Genomic DNA, 21,598 nt, shown 5'->3' with positions numbered 1-21,598 from the left:
TCCTATGCACTTCCATACCAAGTTTCAAATCAATCGGACTTGTGGTTTCAGAGCAGGAGATTTTTTGACCAAAAATTGGAGAAAATTACAAAAAAATTCATGAAAAATAGCAAGTCCAAGATACTGACCCAAGATGCGCACAATCATTTCATGTCAGCCTAAAGTACTTACATGCTAATTTTTCATGTAATCTGCTCAGTGGTTATTGAGTTTTTTCAATTTTGACTGTTTTTACATTTTTTCACTTAATTTGCATATTTTTGGCAATGACAACTTCATTTGAACAAAATCTCATCTACAGCCCATCATCCATGTACACACCAAATATCAAGATGAAATGTGCAGCGGTTTTGGAGTTTTTGATGTTGACGGACAGACATACAGACATACAGACATACAGACATGCAGACATTTTCCTAGCCTATAAGAATAGCTTCCATTGCCATATATACATATGGCTATGGGAGCTAAAAATAGTATCGTCTTAAAGCTTGTTGTAAGGAATGTGTTTCATACAAGACCAGCCCAAACTCCTGATGATTTCCGATATGTCCTCTGTTCAAGTCCCGATCGCCAAGTAAAAATGTTTACATCACAGTCACTTGTGAGCTATTCAGCTCTGGGACTATTCGCCAAATAGACGAGTGTACATAAGCGAGAAAAAACCGCTTATGTACACTCGTCTATTGGGCGAATAGTCCCAGAGCTGAATAGCTCACGAGAGACTGTGTTTACATGTAAAGAATGTAATTTGTGCAAGGGCCTCCCGAGTCCCGATGATATCCGATCGGCCCTCTCGACGAAGTCCCGTGTGGACATTTAGGGCCTAATGAAAAAAATGCTTTACATGTAAAAAATGTATTTCGTGCATTAATAAATCTAATAATGTAAAACATACAGTATTCTTGACTTCCGGCCATGGATGCTATTTTTGAACTAAGAGTAGGACAGAGGTATTCGGGTGGTCAGATCTGTTAGGTGGTGAAATCTCTGATATACATCGGATATTTACCCACGATTTGACAAAGTATCGTCTAGTATCAGAGTTAAAGTCCTAAGTCGCCGATATTTATCGGATAAATATCTGTGATTTCGTAGATCCGGCATGCCAACACCACACAGCGCAAGTAAATCTAGGATCGTCTGGTATCGAGATTAGCCTAGGAGTTCCGGCGCAATTGATATTTATCGGGTAAATATAATATCGGCGATTTCTCACACCCGGCGTACCGAGACACAGTAGGCAACAAGTCATTCCAATATCTTGTAATATCAATATTACAAGGTATAGTCCCGAAATTGCCTATATTTATTGGTTATATATCGGAGATTTGGCAGACCCGGGATGTCAAGATAAGAGACGCTTTGTGTAGTTTCGTCTTCGGATTTTAGAGTCCCGAAATCGCCAATATTAATATTTATCTGGTTAAAACCGGCAATAGTAGGCTGACTCAGCATGTCAAGATACGAACTGCATTTTGTAGTATCGTCTTGTATCGGTATCAGAATCCCGAAATCCCTTATAAAACAATCATCCTGAAAGAATTAGAACATAACGTTGTATCTTTTACAGATTTTTAAACTCGTCCGACTTTCTTTAGCCACTGTCTTCGAAAAACCTGTTCTGTGGGAAGACGGTAAAAGCTGACTCCGTTTGTTCTTCCCTGAGTGATTTTTGCACTCAACTGAACAACAGTTAACTATTTTTTATGCTACTGAGCATTAAAGAGTCGTAACGTGCAGAACTGCACTCCTGCAGCCATAGACTCCAATGCTTTGGTAGGCTGTCACATTCGTTCGTGTATCGCCGATGACATCACGCACGCTCTTCCCATGAGCCCTTTCGCGCCCATGGGATTCCGAGCTCATTTCCATAAATGTCGTCTACTTCAATGTCTCTTTTCGTCGCTCCGTAGTCGTCGGCGCGTGCAATTATGTTGCAAATTTGAGCTGCATTTTATTCAAGGGTGATTTTGGAAGGGATAAACGGTCAATGTCGCTGGACTTAGGTTTCCCTTTAATTTGAACTAACATATGGCTTGTAGTATATTTATAGGTGTTATTCTGTGAAAATTAGGGTACAATGTTCAAAGAAGTTCAAGGCGAACGATTATGTCTGTATGAGTGAAGTGTGTAAGGCACAGATGTCTTCCCTGCACACCCACTTAATTGCTATCTCTAATCACATATTGCAAACAGCTAATGTGACGAGATGGCAAATATTTTTAATTAGGAGCTCCATACCCCTTGAAACCCGTATTTCAAGGGGTGAATGTGCATTGAATATGCATTGTTTTTTAGATGGAAACGTCTCCTCATGATCTAAAGTCAATTGCCAATATTACTCTTGCATTTCAAAGCTATTGCTTTGTTCAGCATCTACTTCATATCTGAAATTATCATGATACAATGCATATTTTAGAAAAAAAATCATGAGAAATAATCCAGATTAGTCAAGATTAATTCTCAATTAACATGGTAAACTGGTTGCCAAATGAGTTAACACAATATCAGCTGAGAGACTATGGAAAACAGTCACCTTACCCAGTCCGGGTTATGTCCATAGAGAGTATATTAAGATTGACCAATCAGCGAACCTGCCGCCGCCAACGTCATGAATAATTAACCCTGCAATCCTTGGCTCGCAGATTGTAATGAGTTCGAAACTTTCCGCCAGATTTCACCCTTTATTTTTAGCACTAGGTAGTTTTTAGATGTAGACGTTATGCACAATGTTCAGTACGGTCGAGATGGCGACTGACACTGGTGGTTATTATATCGAATATTACTTCTTTGGATGGTTTTCCTGACTAGGTACCGCTCCTAGAAATCAGGATTTGACCCTTGTAAATTTACAGCAAGTTATTTGTCGCCAAATATCGCCTATTTTTGGTCAAAGTTAATTTAACCTTTCCATCTGTAGCATGGAGAATGTTTCAAGCTTTGCAACGATGGGTCAACTGTTCTTGTCAATGATCGGAGCACGATGGAGCAAGATTTTTTGTATCACCATACATTTCCCGGTACGATTGACCCTTCGCTCAGAACAACGCGCGCAGAATCAATCACCGAGAAGTTAACCAGAAGCTGGTAAAGAGTACGAAAAACGTCCAATAACTCTTTGTCGAACATGGTCTAGGGTAAAGAAACTCAGAAAACTATTCCTGAAGAAATCCTTACAATTTTTAACACGGTAGAACGTCGCAAATTGACTCGACACCTCCGGGTAGCCAACATTCTCACTCGATCGGTCACACACAGTGGATCTGTCAGGTCATATCGCGATCTCAGCATAACATTTCAAAGTGAACCCACTTAACCTTTAACCCTCATTACATATACTGTATGTGATTGGTTCTTGCCTTAACCTCATTACATATACGGTACGCCATTGGCTTTTCCCTACTATCCTCTATATGGACATAACCCGGACTGTTACCAAGATACAAATATACGTTTCTACTAAAAGCATATTGTTGTCATGGTCCTGTGACTAAAAATCTATGCATCTTTCTTGCACCTTTCTGTTGTCTCATTGATTTGATTGTATCTCATCTTCTGAACGTGTTTTATTCCCTGAGTCTTTGTTGTGTGTAAATGTCAATTCACATGTGTAATCATGATTTCTTGATTGTAAATGATTTTTATTAGCTCCCATAGCCATATGTATATATGGCAATGGAAGCTATTCTTATAGGCTAGGGAACTGTCTGTATGTATGTATGTCTGTATGTCTGTATGTCTGTCCGTCCAACATCAAAAACTCCAAAACCGCTGCACATTTCATCTTGATATTAGGTGTGTACATGGATAATGGGCTGTAGATGAGATTTTGTTCAAATGGAGTTGTCATTGCCAAAAATATGCAAATTAAGTGAAAAAATGTAAAAACAGTCAAAATTGAAAAAACTCAATAACCACTGAGCAGATTACATGAAAAATTAGCATGTAAGTACTTTGGGCTGACCTGAAATGATTGTGCACATCTTGGGTCAGTATCTTGGACTTGCTATTTTTCATGAATTTTTTTGTAATTTTCTCCCATTTTTGGTCAAAAAATCTTCTTCTCTGAAACCACAAGTCTGATTGATTTAAAACTTGGTATGGAAGTGCATAGGAGTGACCTTTCCCAAATTTGGGCAAATCGTGGTGAAATTTGCATATTTTTAGTTTACACTTCCATAGACTCCCATGTATAAGGCAGATCTCCTAGACTCCCATGTATAAGGCCACGAAAAATAAAAGTTTAGTTTCTCATCATATTCATATTGCAAAAAGGATGCAGTGACACAATTTTTAGTCCCCACGGATGAAGTCAAGTGAGCTTATAGATTGGGTCATGTCTGTCTGTTCGTCCATCCGTGAGTCCATCCGTTCACGCAGATATCTCGGATATTTTGACAAAATGTCATGTGACCTTGATGACCTTTGACCTCAAATATACATATTTGTCCATACCTCAGTAACCACAAGTGCTACCACCCTTCATATATGGTATGATGGGACCCCGGGATGGGACACCTTATGACGCCACATATTGTAGCTCATTAATTATGTGCATATCTAATTTTGAGCGAGCCAATAGAGAAAGAGGTCTGATTTTTGGTATATAGGGATCACCTAGCAATACAATTTTTTTGACAAAATGTCACGTGACCTCGGTGGCCTTTGACCTCAAATAGACATATTTGTCCATAACTCAGTAACCACATGTGCTACACCCTTCATGTATGGTATGATGGGAGACCTTATGACACCACATATTGTACCTGATTAATTATGCACATATCTAATTTTGAGCGAGCCAATAGAGCTAGAGGTCTGATTTTTGGTATATAGGGATAACTTAGCAATACAATTTTTTTGACCAAATGGCACATGACCTCAGTGAACTTTGACCTCAAATATACATATTTGTCCATAACTCAGTAACCACAAGTGCTACACCCTTCATGTATGGTATTGGGACACCTTATGATGCCACATATTGTAGCTCATTAATTATGCACATATCTAATTTTGAGCCAGCCAATAGAGCTAGAGGTCTGATTTTTGGTATAAAGGGATAACTTAGCAATACAATTTTTTTTGGACAAAATGTCACGTGACCTCGGTGACCTTTGACCTCAAATATACATATTTGTCCATAACTCAGTAACCACAAGTGCTACACCCTTCATGTATGGTATGATGGGACAGCTTATGACGCCATATATTCACAGGCGCTCCTTAGCTGGGTAGTCTGCTAAGTGGATGGATTTTCGGATCGATCGATTGATCCCGCAGTCAATATGCCCGCCATTGCAACCTAAATACTCACAAGGTGTGCAACACAATCACTCAAAAAACACACCACCCGATTTGTCAACTGGCAGTGCGCTCGCAAGAACATTCAGAACTACACTCCCATATACCTAGTTGGATCACAAATTTAACCATCTCCTCAAAAATCACGTCGATGAATGTGTTACTCGCGTCATTTTGAAGAAATCGGCTGTGTTTTGAGAAAAAGCGCGGTGAAATGCGGCCTGCAGAACGATTCTACCATATGACGTCATTTTTTCAACTGCTGATTGGTTCAACTATACTACACCAGTGATGTCTTGCCATGACCTTTGTTTTGGCCGTTGATTAGCCAATCAGTAGTGGAATAAATTACATCATATGGTAGAATCGTTCTGCAGGCCACATTTCACTGCGCTTGGTCTCAAAACACGGCCGATTTCTTCAAGATGATGCGAGTAACACGTTCATCGGCTAGATTTTCGAGGAGATGGTTAAATTTATGATCCAACTAGGTATATGGGAGTGTAGTTTTGAATAATTTGTTTGAGCGCAAGGCCAGTTGAAAACCAGGATCGCGTGTTTTTTGAGTGATTGTGTTGCACGCCTTGTGAGTATTTAGGTTGCAGTGGCGGGCACATCGACTACGGGATCAATAGATCGATCCGAAAATCGATCTACTTAGCAGACTACCCAGCTAAGGAGCGCCTGTGCACATATTGTACCTCATTAATTATACGCATATCTAATTTTGAGCTCGCCAATAGAGCTAGAGGTCTGATTTTTGGTATATAGGGATAACTTAGCAATACAATTTTTTTGACAAAATGTCACCTGACCTCGGTGACCTTTGACCTGAAAAATACATACCTTTGACCTGAAAAATACATATTTGTCCATAACTCAGTAACCACAAGTGCTACACCCTTCATGTATGGTAGGATGGGACACCCTATGATGCCACATATTGTACCTCATTCATTATGCACATATCTAATTTTGAGCGAGCCAATAGAGCAAGAGGTTTGATTTTTGGTATATAGAGATAACTTAGCAATACAATTTTTTTGACAAAATGTTACGTGACCTAGGTGGCCTTTGACCTCAAATATACATATTTGTCCATAACTCAGTAACCACAAGTGCTACACCCTTGGTATGATTGGACACCTTATGACACCACATACTGTACCTCATTAATTATGCACATATCTCATTCTGAGCAAGCCAATAGAGCTGGATGTCTGATTTTAGGTATATAGGGATAGCTATAGGAGAGAAATTTTTTGACCAAATGTCATGTGACCTCGGTGACCTTTTACCTAAAATATATGTTTACGTCAATAAATAAGTAACCAGAAGTGCTATGTCCTTGGTATTTTGTAGGATGGGAGACCTTATGACAATACACGCTTTACCTCATTAATTTTGCGCACATCTAATTCTGGGCAAGCGAATAGAGCTTGAGGTCTGATTTTTTGGCATATAGGGATTAATTAGCAATATAATTTTTTTTTCAAAATGTCATGTGACCTCGATGACCTTTGACCTTGATTATACATATATATGCATATCTCAGTAACCACAAGTTCTATACCCTCCAATTTTGATAGGATATTAGACCTTAAGATGTCACATCTTGTACCTCATTTATTATGCGCATATGTATTTCTTGGCTGGCCAATACTGCTAGACGTCTGATCTTTTTTCCTGATTTAGAACCATAACTTAGACATGCCTCATGTGTTTCAAATTGGGAACAACGACATAGACCTATGTGCCCATAGATCTCAACATATACACTCCAGTGATACTTCTTAATGACCACATTTCCCTGCCCCATCAAGACTAATACTCCTGTTACAAGTGGGGACTATGTCATTGTCAATGACTTGTTGAGTTAATGGTTGTATCACAGTATTCGATATTTCTAATTCTGTATTTTTTCCATTTTATATTCTGAATAAATAAATTAAACATTACTGTCTCCAGTACATTACATTTAAGTATTTTCACTTCATGCACTTTATCCCTTTCACACATGTTGAAATATCTGACCAGAGAACAAACACTAAATAGTCCAGGATGGGAGCTACAGTGTCATTGACTCTATTTTTTCTGATTCTATGTATCTCATGCTCTGTCACCTCCTACACATCCTTTTTATACCATTATACCATACATATATTTGATAATTCTTCATAACTTTGAATATTACTTACATTCCAACAGAAATTAAAGACATGATAATTATAGCATCTGTAAATTTCTTGTATGAATGTTCGACAACAATGCCATCCACAACTTGACCAGTGAACATTGGTAGAAATATTTCACCTGTATAAACAAAAGTAAGGCAATCAAAGTTACCACAAATGGAGAATTAATTCAGATAATAAATACCGGTAAATTTCAGCAGCCAGGTAAATTATCAAACTTCCTGGACATTTTCCTATAATAAACCATAATTAAAGTATATTTTTAGACCTGGGTAATCACAATAAGAGGTTTGACAGATGAAGTTATTGAAATATACTTATATTCTGTTGTAATAATGACAAAAGGAATGGCTATTATACCAGACAATCAATCTAGCAAAAAAATTCAATCAATTAATACTGTGAGCCGACATACTAGTACTCTTCAAATTCAGTGTTTTGAAAACATTCAATAGATTGAAATATATCTATTTTAGAATATTTTGATTGACAGACTAAAAATTCAATTTACATGCTAGGTAGCCTTTCTAGGTTGCAGTTTGTAAAAGCACTGGTAGTGATACCTAGCTCTGGTGTAAAAGGGCAATAGCTGCACTTTTGATTGTGATTCCTGAAAACAAGTACAATTTCTTTCTCTTCTCCATGGAGTTATTGAAATACAATTTGTATTTTAGCAGTGCAAAACAATGCATTGTGTGGGATTCTGGTCTGGACTTAAAATTCCATTATGAGCAATAGCAATTGGGACATTACACAGACCTAGGCTGTGTTGAAAAGTTTAACGTCCCACATCCTAACATGATTTGGGAGTGGCAAATAGAACATCAATCTTTGAAAATTCATCAGTAGATGTATGATACTAGTAATTGTAAATAAACAACCTGGAACTTTTGGAAACAAATTTTGTTCAAAATGTTTTGAAATACGTTTGTGGAAGTGACAAAATACTGACCTGCAGAAGTTGCAAGCAGAGCTAGAATACCACTCAGCAAAAAACACCAATCAGGAGCTGAATATGACAGCAGTCTGAGTAAACTTCCTGTCTGTAGTTTTTTCTTCTTTTGGTCTTTGCCATCTTTAGAACCATCATCACTGTTACTAACACTGTCATAACCCTTCAAATCTGCATCATCACCAACATGATTGTGGAGCAACTTTTCATTCTCATGAAAGGTACCATCCTCTGCATTGATGTGAAGATTCAACGTCTTTGGTTTAATCCTACTCAGAATTCTCCAACATGCATATGGTAGTAGGGCAGCCACTGTTGTCCAGGCAAACAGGCCCCAGAACCATGGTTCATTGAGTTTTTTATCCAACTTAGAATAAATTAGTAACTTTATGATGAGATACAGAAACATCAAACCTCCAATAGTGAGAATATAATTTTTGGAGTTTTGAAGTCTGGGAACTGCATTGCGGCCATTGCAATGTACCCCAATGCAAGCACCAAATATAATAGAGAACCGTAGTGGTGACAGAAACCAAATATCTACAAAGCAATCTTTGTATGAAAATTGGTATACTTCTGTCACAAATTTATGAAACTGGTCACCATGTACAAAGAGTACAGTTGTGATGCCAACATCAAGCAGACTCAATACAAAAGCTAGGAGAAGCAGGCAACTACAAGCCATGGTAATGAAGATTCTTCATCAAATTCTGATTCATTTGCTGTCATTCACGAGCTCTTGCAACTCCAACTAAAGTTCCAGTGTAGATGGCCTCATGACATGATGCACACAGATACAGAAAATGTAAAACTTCGAGAGTTGGTTAACTTCAAAAGCAAACACAAACCTGCAAGAAATAAAAACACCAACAAACCCGATAAAATTAAAATAACATTATGTGTGTACTCCCTCGACCCGTCTGAATTAATGCACCACATTGCAAAATTGATTTTTGTTTGTGATGAAGTCTAGTTAGACTAGTACAAAAATGCTCCCATAAATATATTTGAAAAATATTCTCGTATTTTACAAGAAAGAACAATTTTGTGCAACTTTCATTTCCATAGTGTGTTTTAAAAAGTTTAAAATATTGGTATCAATTTTTCTGCGTAAACTAGCTGAGGCACCCCTGCTGAATGTAAAGGCTATCAACTGAAATACATTAATTTGAATTGCAAATCTGTTGTTGAAGCTTAAATGCACTGAATTTACGCAACGGGCAACTCTAAAACAGCATATTATTCTTATAATGGGTGATTGTGGGTGAAGATCTTAATCAAATGTTGACTGCCCATGTGCGACTTCGTTTTGCGGCTGGAAAACACTGCGTCAATCTTTGTTGACATGTACAGTACAAAAATATTTTGGTCTTTGAATGTCTGTCTGCAACCCGGTGCTGCAGAACGGACGGACCGACAATATTGAAATCTGTCTTTTACAAGCAACAAATTATATTTGCCCATAAATCACATAAGCGCCCTTAACGTTGGCAGAATTTAGTTATCTTCTAGTTATATGCTTGTGATAACGATGCTTTGTGTGAAATTGAGAAATGCCGGTAAAACCACAGTTACGAGTGGAGTGATACATAGCGGCCGCCGCGTAGTATACGTGTTACCCAGTGTATAAACTCAGTAGACTTACCAAGTCTTTGTTGCACTGGTTGATTCCGCAGAAGGCTTTACGTAGAGACGTCTGCTCGCTTTGGCGGTTGGTATCGTTCTGCTGTTTGAGCGAGAGGAAATGCGTAATGTACATGCGAGGCATTCCACGAATACAACGGCGGTGCAGCACCTGTGCAGGAGGGCGCCACCAATGGCCGAAAGCCCGCATTTCACTACAGTCTCCTCTCTTTTATTTTTTGCAGGAATGGTTATTCTAGGGATCTAGAAGACTGAGATGCTAATTTTACAAGGCCGCCAGCTAGCAATGTAACTGGCTAGACCTTGACATTTAAAATGGCTGCCAGCTAGCAATGTTACTGGCAAGATATAAAACCATCCCTAGTGATAAATTCGCCTGGTATTGTTAACTGTTGCCTTAAGGAGGCGCACCAAATCAGTCCCCCTTGTCTTGGCAACAGCTACGGCAACATCCCCTATTAAGGCTGGGGTGCTGATGGTAGTGCCCCAGAGATACGGAGAATCGGTTTCTATCAATAACCGATCACTGGGCACTTCTTTCAATGCTCTTCGTTGCCATTGATCAAAATTGGCCGTTACGATGGAAAACCCGAAGTAGCAGTTTTTGAAAGCTTTTGTCCACTAGCCTTACTGTGTTGATGGTACCTGTAAAGTTGTGGATATGTATGCGTTGCCGTGGCGAACACCATTCCTTTACCATTTGGAGGGCCTTATAATGGACATCTGACCCATAGTGATCCCCATGGGGCCCCCTAATGTGCAGAATTAAGGGCTTCTCTGACACACACATAGCGAGTGCACGAGCCAGGACCCTTTCTTGGACGCTCCAGAACTTTGCTGGCTCTGTTCGGTCCAGGCCCACTTCTCCCAGGGCTGAAACTTGTGATGATGAGACATACTGCTTCAGGGTCTTATATACTAAGCTTGCTCATCAGCACTAGGGGCTTTCCCCTACTGCAATTTTCCACTCCCTAGGTCGCTCCAAGTTTGATTGAAAATACCCTGGGTCACAATAAACTTCTACGCCCCCAATGACTTTAACTGGGAATTCTGCCTTACGGCCACTTGGCCATTCGGTCAATTCCCATGCTGTGGAAGGGCAGTTTTGACCACAAAGTTTATTCCGCACTCGGTCAAGGTGGAAGCGAGAATCAGCTGCTTCTAAGAGCTGGTGGTAATGTTGACCATTTGAAACTGACGCCTGTCTCACTGGTTCAACAGGTTGGTCAGTTTGCTGGTCTGTTTCAGCAGCTAATTCTACCTGATCTCCCCAGGTCATGCCTTCCCTATTGTCCGTGTCAGTTACATCAATTTGCACGTCCCCCTCTTGGATTGGACTGTTAACAATTTGCACGTCCTCCTCTTGGGTTGGACTGTTACCCTCCATAGTACTTTGTACGTCCCCCTCATGTCGGTTTGATGTTTTTGTGGGTCCATATAGGATTTAATGTATTGGACCAAAGTACGATTAAAACGTTCCACTTGGCCATCACTCTGATGTTGTGTAGGTTTTGTGTACCCCTAACAGTTCACATACCTCCTTAAAAACGTTAGAAACAAAGGTCCGGCCGAGGTCACGATGGCATTCCAAGGGCATGCCAAATCTACTGAGAAAATTGTCTAATAATGCTTTGCGACAGTAATTGCTTCCTCACTAGGTAGGGGGTAGGCCTCCATCCACTTTGAGAAATAATCACCCACTACTAAAATCTTGGTATTTCCCTTATCAGATATATGGAAAGGGCCATTGATAGCGATTCTCTCCATCGGGGCACCTACTACGTATGACTTAGCTTTTGCACAGGTGTCACATACCTGAACATGAGCACGGACGTCCACTGACATCCCGTACCAATAGTATTTGAGTAGAACCTTAGCAAGAGTATGTCTTATATCAGGGTTCGCGCTAACGTTCGCCACAGTCGCAAATAGCGAATAAATGTCCGTTGTGGCGGAAAAAAATTGCTACGCCTTCGCCATGCGTGGCGAAAGCTCGTGAATGGGTGCCATGTTGGGATCATTGACCCAAGACGTTGTCTTCGAAAGTCGCGTCAGTCCTGCGATCCCAGACCGACTGTTTTCCCGAAGGACCAAGAATTTCGACATGCGGGTATTCATTGTGATCGATCCAAAATATGTAATGGATTATTTATGTAGCCCACTATTCTAACAACTAGTCGTTTTTCTAAATAAGTGTACGTTATTTTCCGCTATCAAAAATTTTCAGCATAAATGCTGCAAGCATCGTACAAAACATTTAACCACGTACATGACGTATGTCGCATCAGGGTGCAAGCGTGAAGGGTAACTTGAGTTCACGCCAGCATAGCAGCACAACGCGTATTCGTTAATCACGCCGGTTCTGTCACTTTTAACGAATCAAAATAACCCTTAGATCAGTCAAATTATCGAAATATTCAGTCATTCAAATATCTAGTCTTTGAACAAAATAATTCGTTGCTCTGTTGTACGTCGACGACCGATGATCGACGCCCGGGGATTGACGGCAGAGTTCTTGATCGTGAGACTGAAGTGATGGCGTTGGACTTTGCCCAGGGCGAAAATGAGCAGGCGCGAAAAAGTTTCAAGATCCCCTGTTTGTATACCCTGGGTCCGTGTACGGTTTGGGTAGTTTCGAGACACCCAAACAATGCAAATGTGTTATGAATGCGCGGTACGATTCGATGCGGCTTGCGGGCAGCTACGGTTGCAAACTACAAAGAGTTTATTGATTGTTCTCAGTTGGGAAAGTAACTAGGTTTAAAATAGCTTCTAATTTACAAAAAGTAAGGAAATAAGAAAACCACCATGAAGAGAACACAGACAGACGAACCACGGTCCTAGACCATGGTCGAACAAATTACAGCAAGGTTTTTGTCTGTGCATTAAAGTATAAAATGTGAGACTACAGATGAGTCGGTTGATCTTAGATTTGTCGTACAGTTGAACTGCTCTTTTGATTTTTCACTGACTTAAGTCTTAAAACCCAAGCAATTTTTTAATACCAATAGTTTTCTTTGATACTTTTTGGAAAATGCCTTGCATAGTCAGGCAATCACTGTAATTTTGTGAAGATCACCAGATAGCGGTATATACAGCAGTTTTTAAATCTTGTAAAAAATAAAAAAGAGGAATAATTATGGCCAATGATTAGACTTTGATGATTTTTTCATGACATGTTGTGCAAGTTTTGTTCCAAGAACTCTAGCAGACCTATTTGTTGTTTGTGTCATAATAAAAGTTAACATGGGGCCCGGGGGCACCGACGTCCTTTGTGCCTCCTTACTGTTTATTATTTGCCATAAATGTGAAATCTGGCAAAAAGTCAAATTGTTTGGACATAAATGAAAGTTAATGTGAAAGTGAATCGAGAATAAGAGATGGAACTCAACAGGATCAACAATATCTAAAACAGGAAACGGTGAACTTATATGATACAGAAGGGGAGAAAATTTAGCCACAAACTATTGTAATATAATGGACAATGGCTAATCTAAACCAAATTACTTAAACTGGATTGTTGGCATTGATTACACATGTATTTATTGTCCATCAAATAGAAAATAAATTTGGGCCATTGACTAAAAAACATTTGCTTGTTACACTCACCACACTTGTACTTAGTATTTGGAGTGTACACCTATCTACAATACAATGATAAAAAGTTTGGACTCTGAAGGTCAACAGTGCATCTTTAATGTATGAGACTAAATAAGCTTACCCCTCAAGTATGTATAGGCCAAAAACAATATTTAATTTTGAATTATGTAGTGCAGGGAAGGACATAGAATATGGTGAAAAGCAAACTAAATATAAAAACTGAATATACAATTATATGGAAATGTTGTTTTACAGTCATGAGTATCTAGTGTGTGCCGAGAGACATATTAAAATTGGACAGTATCATCCTGACCAGAGTTTGTCTGAGTGGTTGTTTCCTTCTGATTTTCTGACACGGTGATAGGTACAAAATATTATGTTATTCACCATAGTTAAGCAACATAGCTTGCATTTTGTTCACAGTAGAACTGAGTTTTACATGTAAGATAACTTTCTCATAAACTGTAAATTCTGGCTTGTGGCAGCTCAAACGTCGCAATACTACATTTTTTGATATGATATGGAGTGACTTGCACGCATATGCAATATGCAGTGACAGTCGATATATTCATAGTAAGAGTCTACTACATTCAAGCATAGTGATGTTGACAACTACATGCATGCCAGTGCACGATTTCAAAGTAGCCAGGAGGAAATTCTAATAGTCTTTTAGTGGAAATAGGCCCTATAGGTATTAAACCACAGTGAAACAAACAACATTAGTTATCGTGACCTTGCTAAAGTGCAATCTCGGATCATGTATGATCTGATGATCATGCCAAATTACCATGTCGGATTATGCCGTGATTCTGAAGTGCGCGTAAATCGGTCAACATAAGCACACATAGACTCTCGCCAGTCGCTTGTACTGCTTGGTCTCGCGTAGCTTTCGGTATTTATACAAGCTCGTGCCTTCGGCACTCGACCTTGCGCCTTCGGCGCTCGATCGCCTACGTTGGATTACTACCGCAAGTGACTCCGGATCCGGTCAAAAGAAGGCACGAGGACTGTCGACAGTCTAAAGCACACACTGTCTTCAACAATGATGCTTCGGCGCTCGATCGCCTACGTTGGATTACTACCGCAAGTGACTCCGGATCCGGTCAAAAGAAGGCACGAGGACTGTCGACAGTCTAAAGCACACTCTGTCTTCAACAATGATGTCAAAATCAATGCACAACTGTCGAAATTACCCAAAATAAGCAACAGAAAACTTAAGGTTATCGCTGTGTCGAAAGGACAGTACATCAACATAAAACGACGCTAGTTTGTTATGACATGGAGGTAGAAGGACAGAGCGAATTCTCTCGCTCTCACCTCTCGCTCTCACCTCCATGCTCTCACCCAGCTATTACTAACGGGCCGCCGGTGGGATAGCGCTGATTGCAAATGACGTCACTGTTCTCTCTCATTAATATGCATAAATAAACATTTGTCCGCATTTTCCGCATAAACGACGAAAATAAAACCTGCGAGTGTTAGAAAGGCTATTTAGCGTCACACTTATTCGTATGAATTGATGACTGAGACTACAAGCTGCAACAACAGCCGCGCATACAACGACAAAATTTGTCCGAATTTCAGTATGTTTGTCCGAAAGTCGCGCGCGTGCAGCTATATTTAGTAACAAACCCGAAATCGCGATCAACGCTATTGCCTCGCTAAAGCAATGGATTCGCCGGTAACGAAGAAGCGTTTCGTGCCAAAAAAATACATGACAGCAACAAAAATACAATCACCGTGAACTTCATATTTACAAAATATCATCAAATAAATGCTAAAAGCTTCAAAACGTCAAAATTCGCACAAGACCGAGAAACAAGACAGCGTCGGTTTGATTTTTCAACCTTGCAATACAACACTAACTTGTTATATGTGCATGCGCATATTAAGGAGAGATCCATTTGATTTCGGGGGGGGGGTATGCAGGAAGTGGGTATGGGAACTTTTTTGTCAGAGAGACAGCATTTTTTAATTTCAACTGTCACACCTGCATCAATTTTTTTATCAAATGGAGTAGCAGTGCAATTTTTCAAATTTAAGCCAGTGTTTCACATATCACAGGATGGTTTTATATATTCATTTTACATTCCAACGAATGAAAACAAAATGGAAAGTCTAGTATATATACAACTTTAAATTATAGAACACTTTTTGGCAAATCAACAGTGATCAGTACTATACCTGCTTTTCTTTATAACAGTCAATTCCTTTTAAGTTCTCAGGGGAGATGTTATCTTTTGTGGTCAGAGAAACAAGGCTCACACATTTGTATTTCATTATATTTGTTGTTCCTCAATTTTTCTTTGACAACTTGTAATCTTTCTAACATATTTATGTTGAGAGAATAATATATTGGTGTTTACACTAGTTCATTGACTCCTGTCTTGTGTTTTCAATTTTCACAATGTACAGAAGTCAAATAGTCCCATCTAGATATTGCCTGTACCATTGAGATATTGCAACAGAAATCCAGAAATATGATTTCTTGGGTCAGAAAAGGGAAGGAAAACATCGAGTGCACTGAGGTGTAAAGTAGTGAATGCTTATATCATAAGTGCTGGGGAAAAAAAACACATGAGAATTGCTTGTGGTAAAAACATTTGCGCTGCCTATGGCAGCATGCTAGCAAAGAACACATGAGAATGAATTTCCAAAATTTTGCTCATTTCAACTGCATTATGACAATTCCATTTTATTTATTTCTGTCTGTTATGAGAATTTTTTTTCTCAAGCCATTACAGGCTTATTTTTTTCTTTTATTTCACCTGGTGACAATTTTTTTCTCAAAATCCTCCATACCCCCCCCCCCCACAAATCAAGTGGTTCTCCCCTAAGTGAGTCCCTGACCTATGCGGGCCAGTGGATTACTTCCTCAGTAGAACTGATATGCCTGCCGGTACCATCATTCTTCAGTCGATCAAAGGCGCCTTTCGTACCAAAAAATACACGACAGCCGCAAAAGTGCATCACTGTCAACGTCATAACTATAGAATATATTGAAATGCACAGTGAAACGTTCACAAAGTAAAAAATGTGCCCACACCGAGAAACAAGATGGCGTCCGATTCGATTCTCAACTCAGATTTTGTCCTAGAGTTGTGCGCATGCGCAGACGGTAGCTTTAACGAAAGCGAGTCAAAATCAAGTAAATATAAAATAAAAATGGATAAAAATATTGTTTAAAAATAATACAAGGCATGTATCACCAAATTTTGAACATTTCTGACGGCATTTCAACTATACGAACACCCATGCCAAATATCACAATAATCAAATCAGTGGTTTTGAGGAAAAATTGAAAATAGTGGTTTTCACAAAAAAGCTAAAAAAGTGACTTTAAAATGATTCAATCAAAAAAAGAAAAAAGACCGTTTGAGATACATGCCAAAATGACCACCAGACCAAATTTCAGAAAAAGTTACTGAAGCGTTTCCGAGATACCTGCGTCCACAGCATACGGCCCACTGTATGCAACAACAGAGGCCGCGTCATCACATTAGTACTTTGGGCCAAAGGCCCAAAGGACTAAAAATAAACAAAAGTTTGTTTGTCCCTGTCTATAAAGAAAGGGGTCAATTTATTCACCAGCATTCATAAAATACAGATCTGAAAGGAAGTTACACCCAATTTTTGTTTAATACACATCTTTTTTTAATTGAAGGACAGACAACTTTCACAAAGGACCTGGAGTTTTACTGTGCTCCTGGTCACTATTATCTCCAACTATAAAATTGGCAGAAAATGTGCTCAGCAGTTTATCTGTCGAGGAATTAAAGTGTATGTACAATAGCCCTGGCCCAACATTTGGATAATAAAGTACAAACGTTATTGAAAATAGGGTTTGTGCAATTTGTATGTGAAATTGATTTGTTGGGTGTGGCTAATAAAAATTGCTTGTGACTAAAAAAAATTTGATTATTTTAGCCACACTAACAGACTGTGGCTACAATGAAAAAATTCCTAGCGCCAACACTGCATATACCGCCATGTCCACCGAAACGACTTTCATGGAAGGTTTTCAATACCAACCCAATTAATATAAACCTTGGGTAAAACAACTAGCCAGCGAACTAACTTTCCATCATCAGCCTCCCACAATTTATACAGAATACCGTCAGGAACTCTGAGCTGGTCGTACTGAGACCAGTAACTTTTCAGCGCAGGTGACTTATGAGAAATGTCTCCCCATGAGGGTCGCGGATGACCTCCTTCAACCAATCGAAATATTGGTCCTATACTGAGATCGTCCAATTGACTTTTTTCTCAATTTATATAACTAGTCTTCTCGAGACCAGAGAGGTTCATGGTTTATCACTGTATCACTGTTTAAATTGAACTCAGCCTCCTGCTGTCTATCACCAACAGCTTGCTGTTTTGTGGATTTCTGGTGCACCTTTCCTTTCCCAAATTGAGGGCGTCCCCCCATGGAAAGACACAGGTTAGCCATTTCATCCGGAATTTCTTTTTCCACCACCTTTGAGGCATCATCACTCTCATGATTATCATCAGATGGAAATTCTTTCATGACTGACAAGTGATTTGCTGGTCTACACAGGCCTGTCACTATTTCGCTTCCTACATTATTGTCACTACTTGCCTGATTCACTCTATGGTGTTCCCTCCCACATTGATTGCATTGAATGACCGGGATGCAGCTCAACGCATCGGCGTTTTGGTGTTTATTACCTGGTCTATGAACAACCTTGAATTTATATTGACCCAAAACCTCAAGCCATCTTGCTAACTGTCCTTCAGGATTCTTAAATCTCAGCAACCAGACCAGTGAAGCATGGTCAGTTCTAATTGTGAATGCCAGGCCTGCCAATGAGATAATGTTTGAAATACTTCACGTAATTTACAACAGCCAAAAGTTCTTTTCTGGTCACACAATAATTTTTCTCTGCTTTATTTAGAACTCGACTAGCGTAGGCGATGGGTTGTTCCACCCCTTCAATTTCTTGGGATAACAGCGACGGCCCCAATACCGATTGCACTCGCATCTGTGTCTAAAATGAACTGTCCCCCTTCTGATGGAAAGGCTAGCACCGGGGCTGATGTTAGTAATTCCTTTGTTTCATCAAATGCATCCTGACATTCAGGAGTCCAAACAAACACTGCATGTTTGCGAGTAAGCTCGTTTAAAGGCTTTGCAATGCTTGCAAAATTTCTGATGAAATGCCGGTAATATGATGCCAGCCCGAAGAAACTGCGCACTTCAGACACATTGCTAGGCACAGGCACCCGGGGGGGGTACCTGGTCTAAGGAGTGGTAGGGGTGTGCGGCCGCACGTAAAAAACCCGGGGCCCATTTTAGACCTAAAATATCGTTATTTTAGGACCCCATTTTAGACCTTATGACCTTTGACCCAGGTCAAAAGTCATAGTGTCAAAATTTGCAAAAATGTAATCGGGTAAAAAGCAAGCATTGGCGTGACCGAGCTACCGGCAGAGCTTACCACTATACTGCATTTACGGTTTTGTTGCTGGCCAAGCCATGATTTCCCAAAAACATTTTTGGAAATACTAAAAAAATTGAGTGAAAAAAAACTATCTTTCACCCTCACCAAAGTTTTGTCCAGCTTCTGAAATTATCACTTATCTGCAGTTACAGTCTAACTGGTAGTTTTTAAAATTCCAAACTACAAGCAGCCTCGCCGTACTTCAATAAGGCACTGCTAGTTTTTCCCATGGTCGACCTGTTATGAGAGTAGTAGTAGAGCCACTTTGTTTCGATATTTTCTATTGGGCAAAAATTCTTCCATATATGGAATTCTGACCAATTAGTGACAGTGTTTTAAAACAAAGTCTACATTTATTTTGGCTAAAGCCAGGGGGTCTCTTAATGGTTCCCCTGCCACACAAAAAGATATCGATGCTTATTGAGTGCAGCTCAAAACCCTGTGCCAGGAAGATGGGAACTGACAGTTGGAATTTGTTCTTGTGTGGCACTCAAAAATCGACCATTTTAGACCCTGGTTTACTGTGAACTGATACCCCCATTTTAGACCAAGTTGCTGAAATACCCACCCCATTGGGCGGCACGTATACATATTGGCAAGTAATGGAAGTACCCCCCCCGGGGCACAGGCCATCTCTTGATGGATGTTATTTTCTTTTGATCTGTTGATACTCCTGTTTCGGAAATTGTGTGCCCCAAGAAGTCAACCTTCACAGCAAAATTGGATGCGCTTTTTGGCCTTTAATTTCAAACTAGCTTTTCTCAACCTATCAAACACTATCTGTAGTCTTTCCAATTCCTCCTGAACAGAAGATCCGTACACTATGTTGTCATCAATGTATAACAGTAGGATCTCCCACTGCAATCCATGAAAAACCTTTTCAACGAGTTTTTCGAATGTCCCCGGACTTCCACACAATCCCATGGGCATTGAGGTCCATTGTAAAATCCTGCCTGATGGTGTAACTATGGCAGATTTTTCCCGACTGTCCTTTTCTAACTCTACCTGGTAGAATCCCTGATTTAGATCTAAACAGCTGAAAATCCTTGCTCCTCCCAGACTTTCAAGATTAGGCCAAAGTAATGAAATTCTTTGTTTTGCGTCCCCACCCGCCTAGGTTTTTAAGGTTTCCATGAAAAACACACAGTGTATTTGAATAGGAAATTTTAGGACATGACCGCTTAGCTTTTCTGAACGAAAATTTTGTTACCATTTGTTATTTGCTGCAATCAAATTACATTGTGTTAATTTTCTTGTGTGTGTTTTTCAGCCACTTAGACGCTTACCTTTTCCCATTTAGAGTGGACGCAAAACAAAGAATTTAATTACTTTGGCCTTATCCTGAATTCAGGGTATTGGCTGAGCATTGCAAAGTGTGATAGCATTGAGACGTCTATAGTCACAGACTAGTCGTAATGACCCATCTTTTTTACCCACTAATAGACAAGGACTAGACCACGCACTTTCCGATTCTTCTAACAATCCCTTATCCACAAAACTCTGAATTTGTCTATCTATTTCCTTCTTTTTCCAGTGAGGTGTCCTATATGGACGAGACTTGATTGGAACTTCAGAAGTTGTAGGGATATGGTGTTTTACAATATCAGTCTTTCCTGTATCCATGCTATCCTTACTAAACACATCCGAATTCTTAACAAGCAAATCGTACACTTGTTTCTTTTGTTCATCAGAAGTAAGATTTACAATGCTTCGCTCATACAGATCTTTAACATGCTCTGGCATTTTCTCACACTGTTTAGCAGTGGCTACTCTTGCGGTCAGTGGCGTTGTTTTACTGGTAATCTGCTCATTTTGAATTGTGGAATTTTCTATGTCAAAATTCGTGTTTTTATCCATTTTCAATAGACCAACACATTGTCCCTTTTTCACCTCTATGTCCTGGCTACTAAGATTCATTACTCTAACTGCATGGAGATTACTCCCTGGCTTGCTTAGACAATGGGCACCCATCAACCCAGTTTCCCCGACAAAACTTGGTGTTACCATAGCAATGACCTCAGATTGCAGATTGCTTAGATAAAAATCATCACATTTATCAGACACCCTTTGACCTCTGTATAAATGAAAACCCACTTGCCCAACTCATGGCTTTTTGTGCATTTGAGCTAACAGTATAGCCTCATGCCCGGCTGGAATAGACTGTGGCCAATTAGCCTGTAACCGACAGCAAAAAGGTTTCAAATCTTCGTGTGTTGTTTCTAGTATCTGGTCATTGATACTCACTTTCCCTTTTCGCAAATCAAGTTGACAATCAAATTTTCGCAGTAAGTCCATACCTATGATGCCAGCAGATCCACCCAATGTCTCTGCTACCAGAATAGATTCAAATCTCTCTTTAGTACCGATTTTAATTTTCACTCGAATTTGACCCAATAATGAAACATTTGACCCATCAGCCTGTGTAAGGTAATTGTCAT

At 39.6% G+C, this 21,598-nt stretch overlaps 1 protein-coding gene across 3 annotated transcripts in view; it reads right to left on the bottom strand.

Annotated features, from left to right (window-relative positions):
* Positions 1-7,183: 7,183 nt before the first annotated feature.
* LOC139126642 (ABC-type oligopeptide transporter ABCB9-like) overlaps positions 7,184-21,598 on the bottom strand; it is a 30,254-nt gene continuing 15,839 nt past the window's right edge. Inside the window, exons 1-3 of one of the 3 annotated variants that reach the window (XM_070692703.1) lie at positions 10,100-10,798; positions 8,455-9,302; positions 7,408-7,620 (exon numbers count right to left, since the gene is read on the bottom strand). In XM_070692703.1, coding sequence (XP_070548804.1) covers positions 7,502-7,620; positions 8,455-9,139 — 804 coding nt within the window. In that variant the 5' untranslated portion in view covers positions 9,140-9,302; positions 10,100-10,798 and the 3' untranslated portion in view covers positions 7,408-7,501. Of the gene's footprint in view, positions 7,621-8,454; positions 9,303-10,099; positions 10,799-21,598 lie in introns of those variants that run through there. The other 2 variants (XM_070692704.1, XM_070692702.1) reach the window with 2 other exon arrangements.

This window comes from Ptychodera flava, unplaced genomic scaffold (genome assembly GCF_041260155.1).
Source record: "Ptychodera flava strain L36383 unplaced genomic scaffold, AS_Pfla_20210202 Scaffold_112__1_contigs__length_238456_pilon, whole genome shotgun sequence".
Classification (NCBI taxonomy): domain Eukaryota; kingdom Metazoa; phylum Hemichordata; class Enteropneusta; family Ptychoderidae; genus Ptychodera; species Ptychodera flava.
This window is presented reverse-complemented; position numbering and strand designations above follow the sequence as displayed.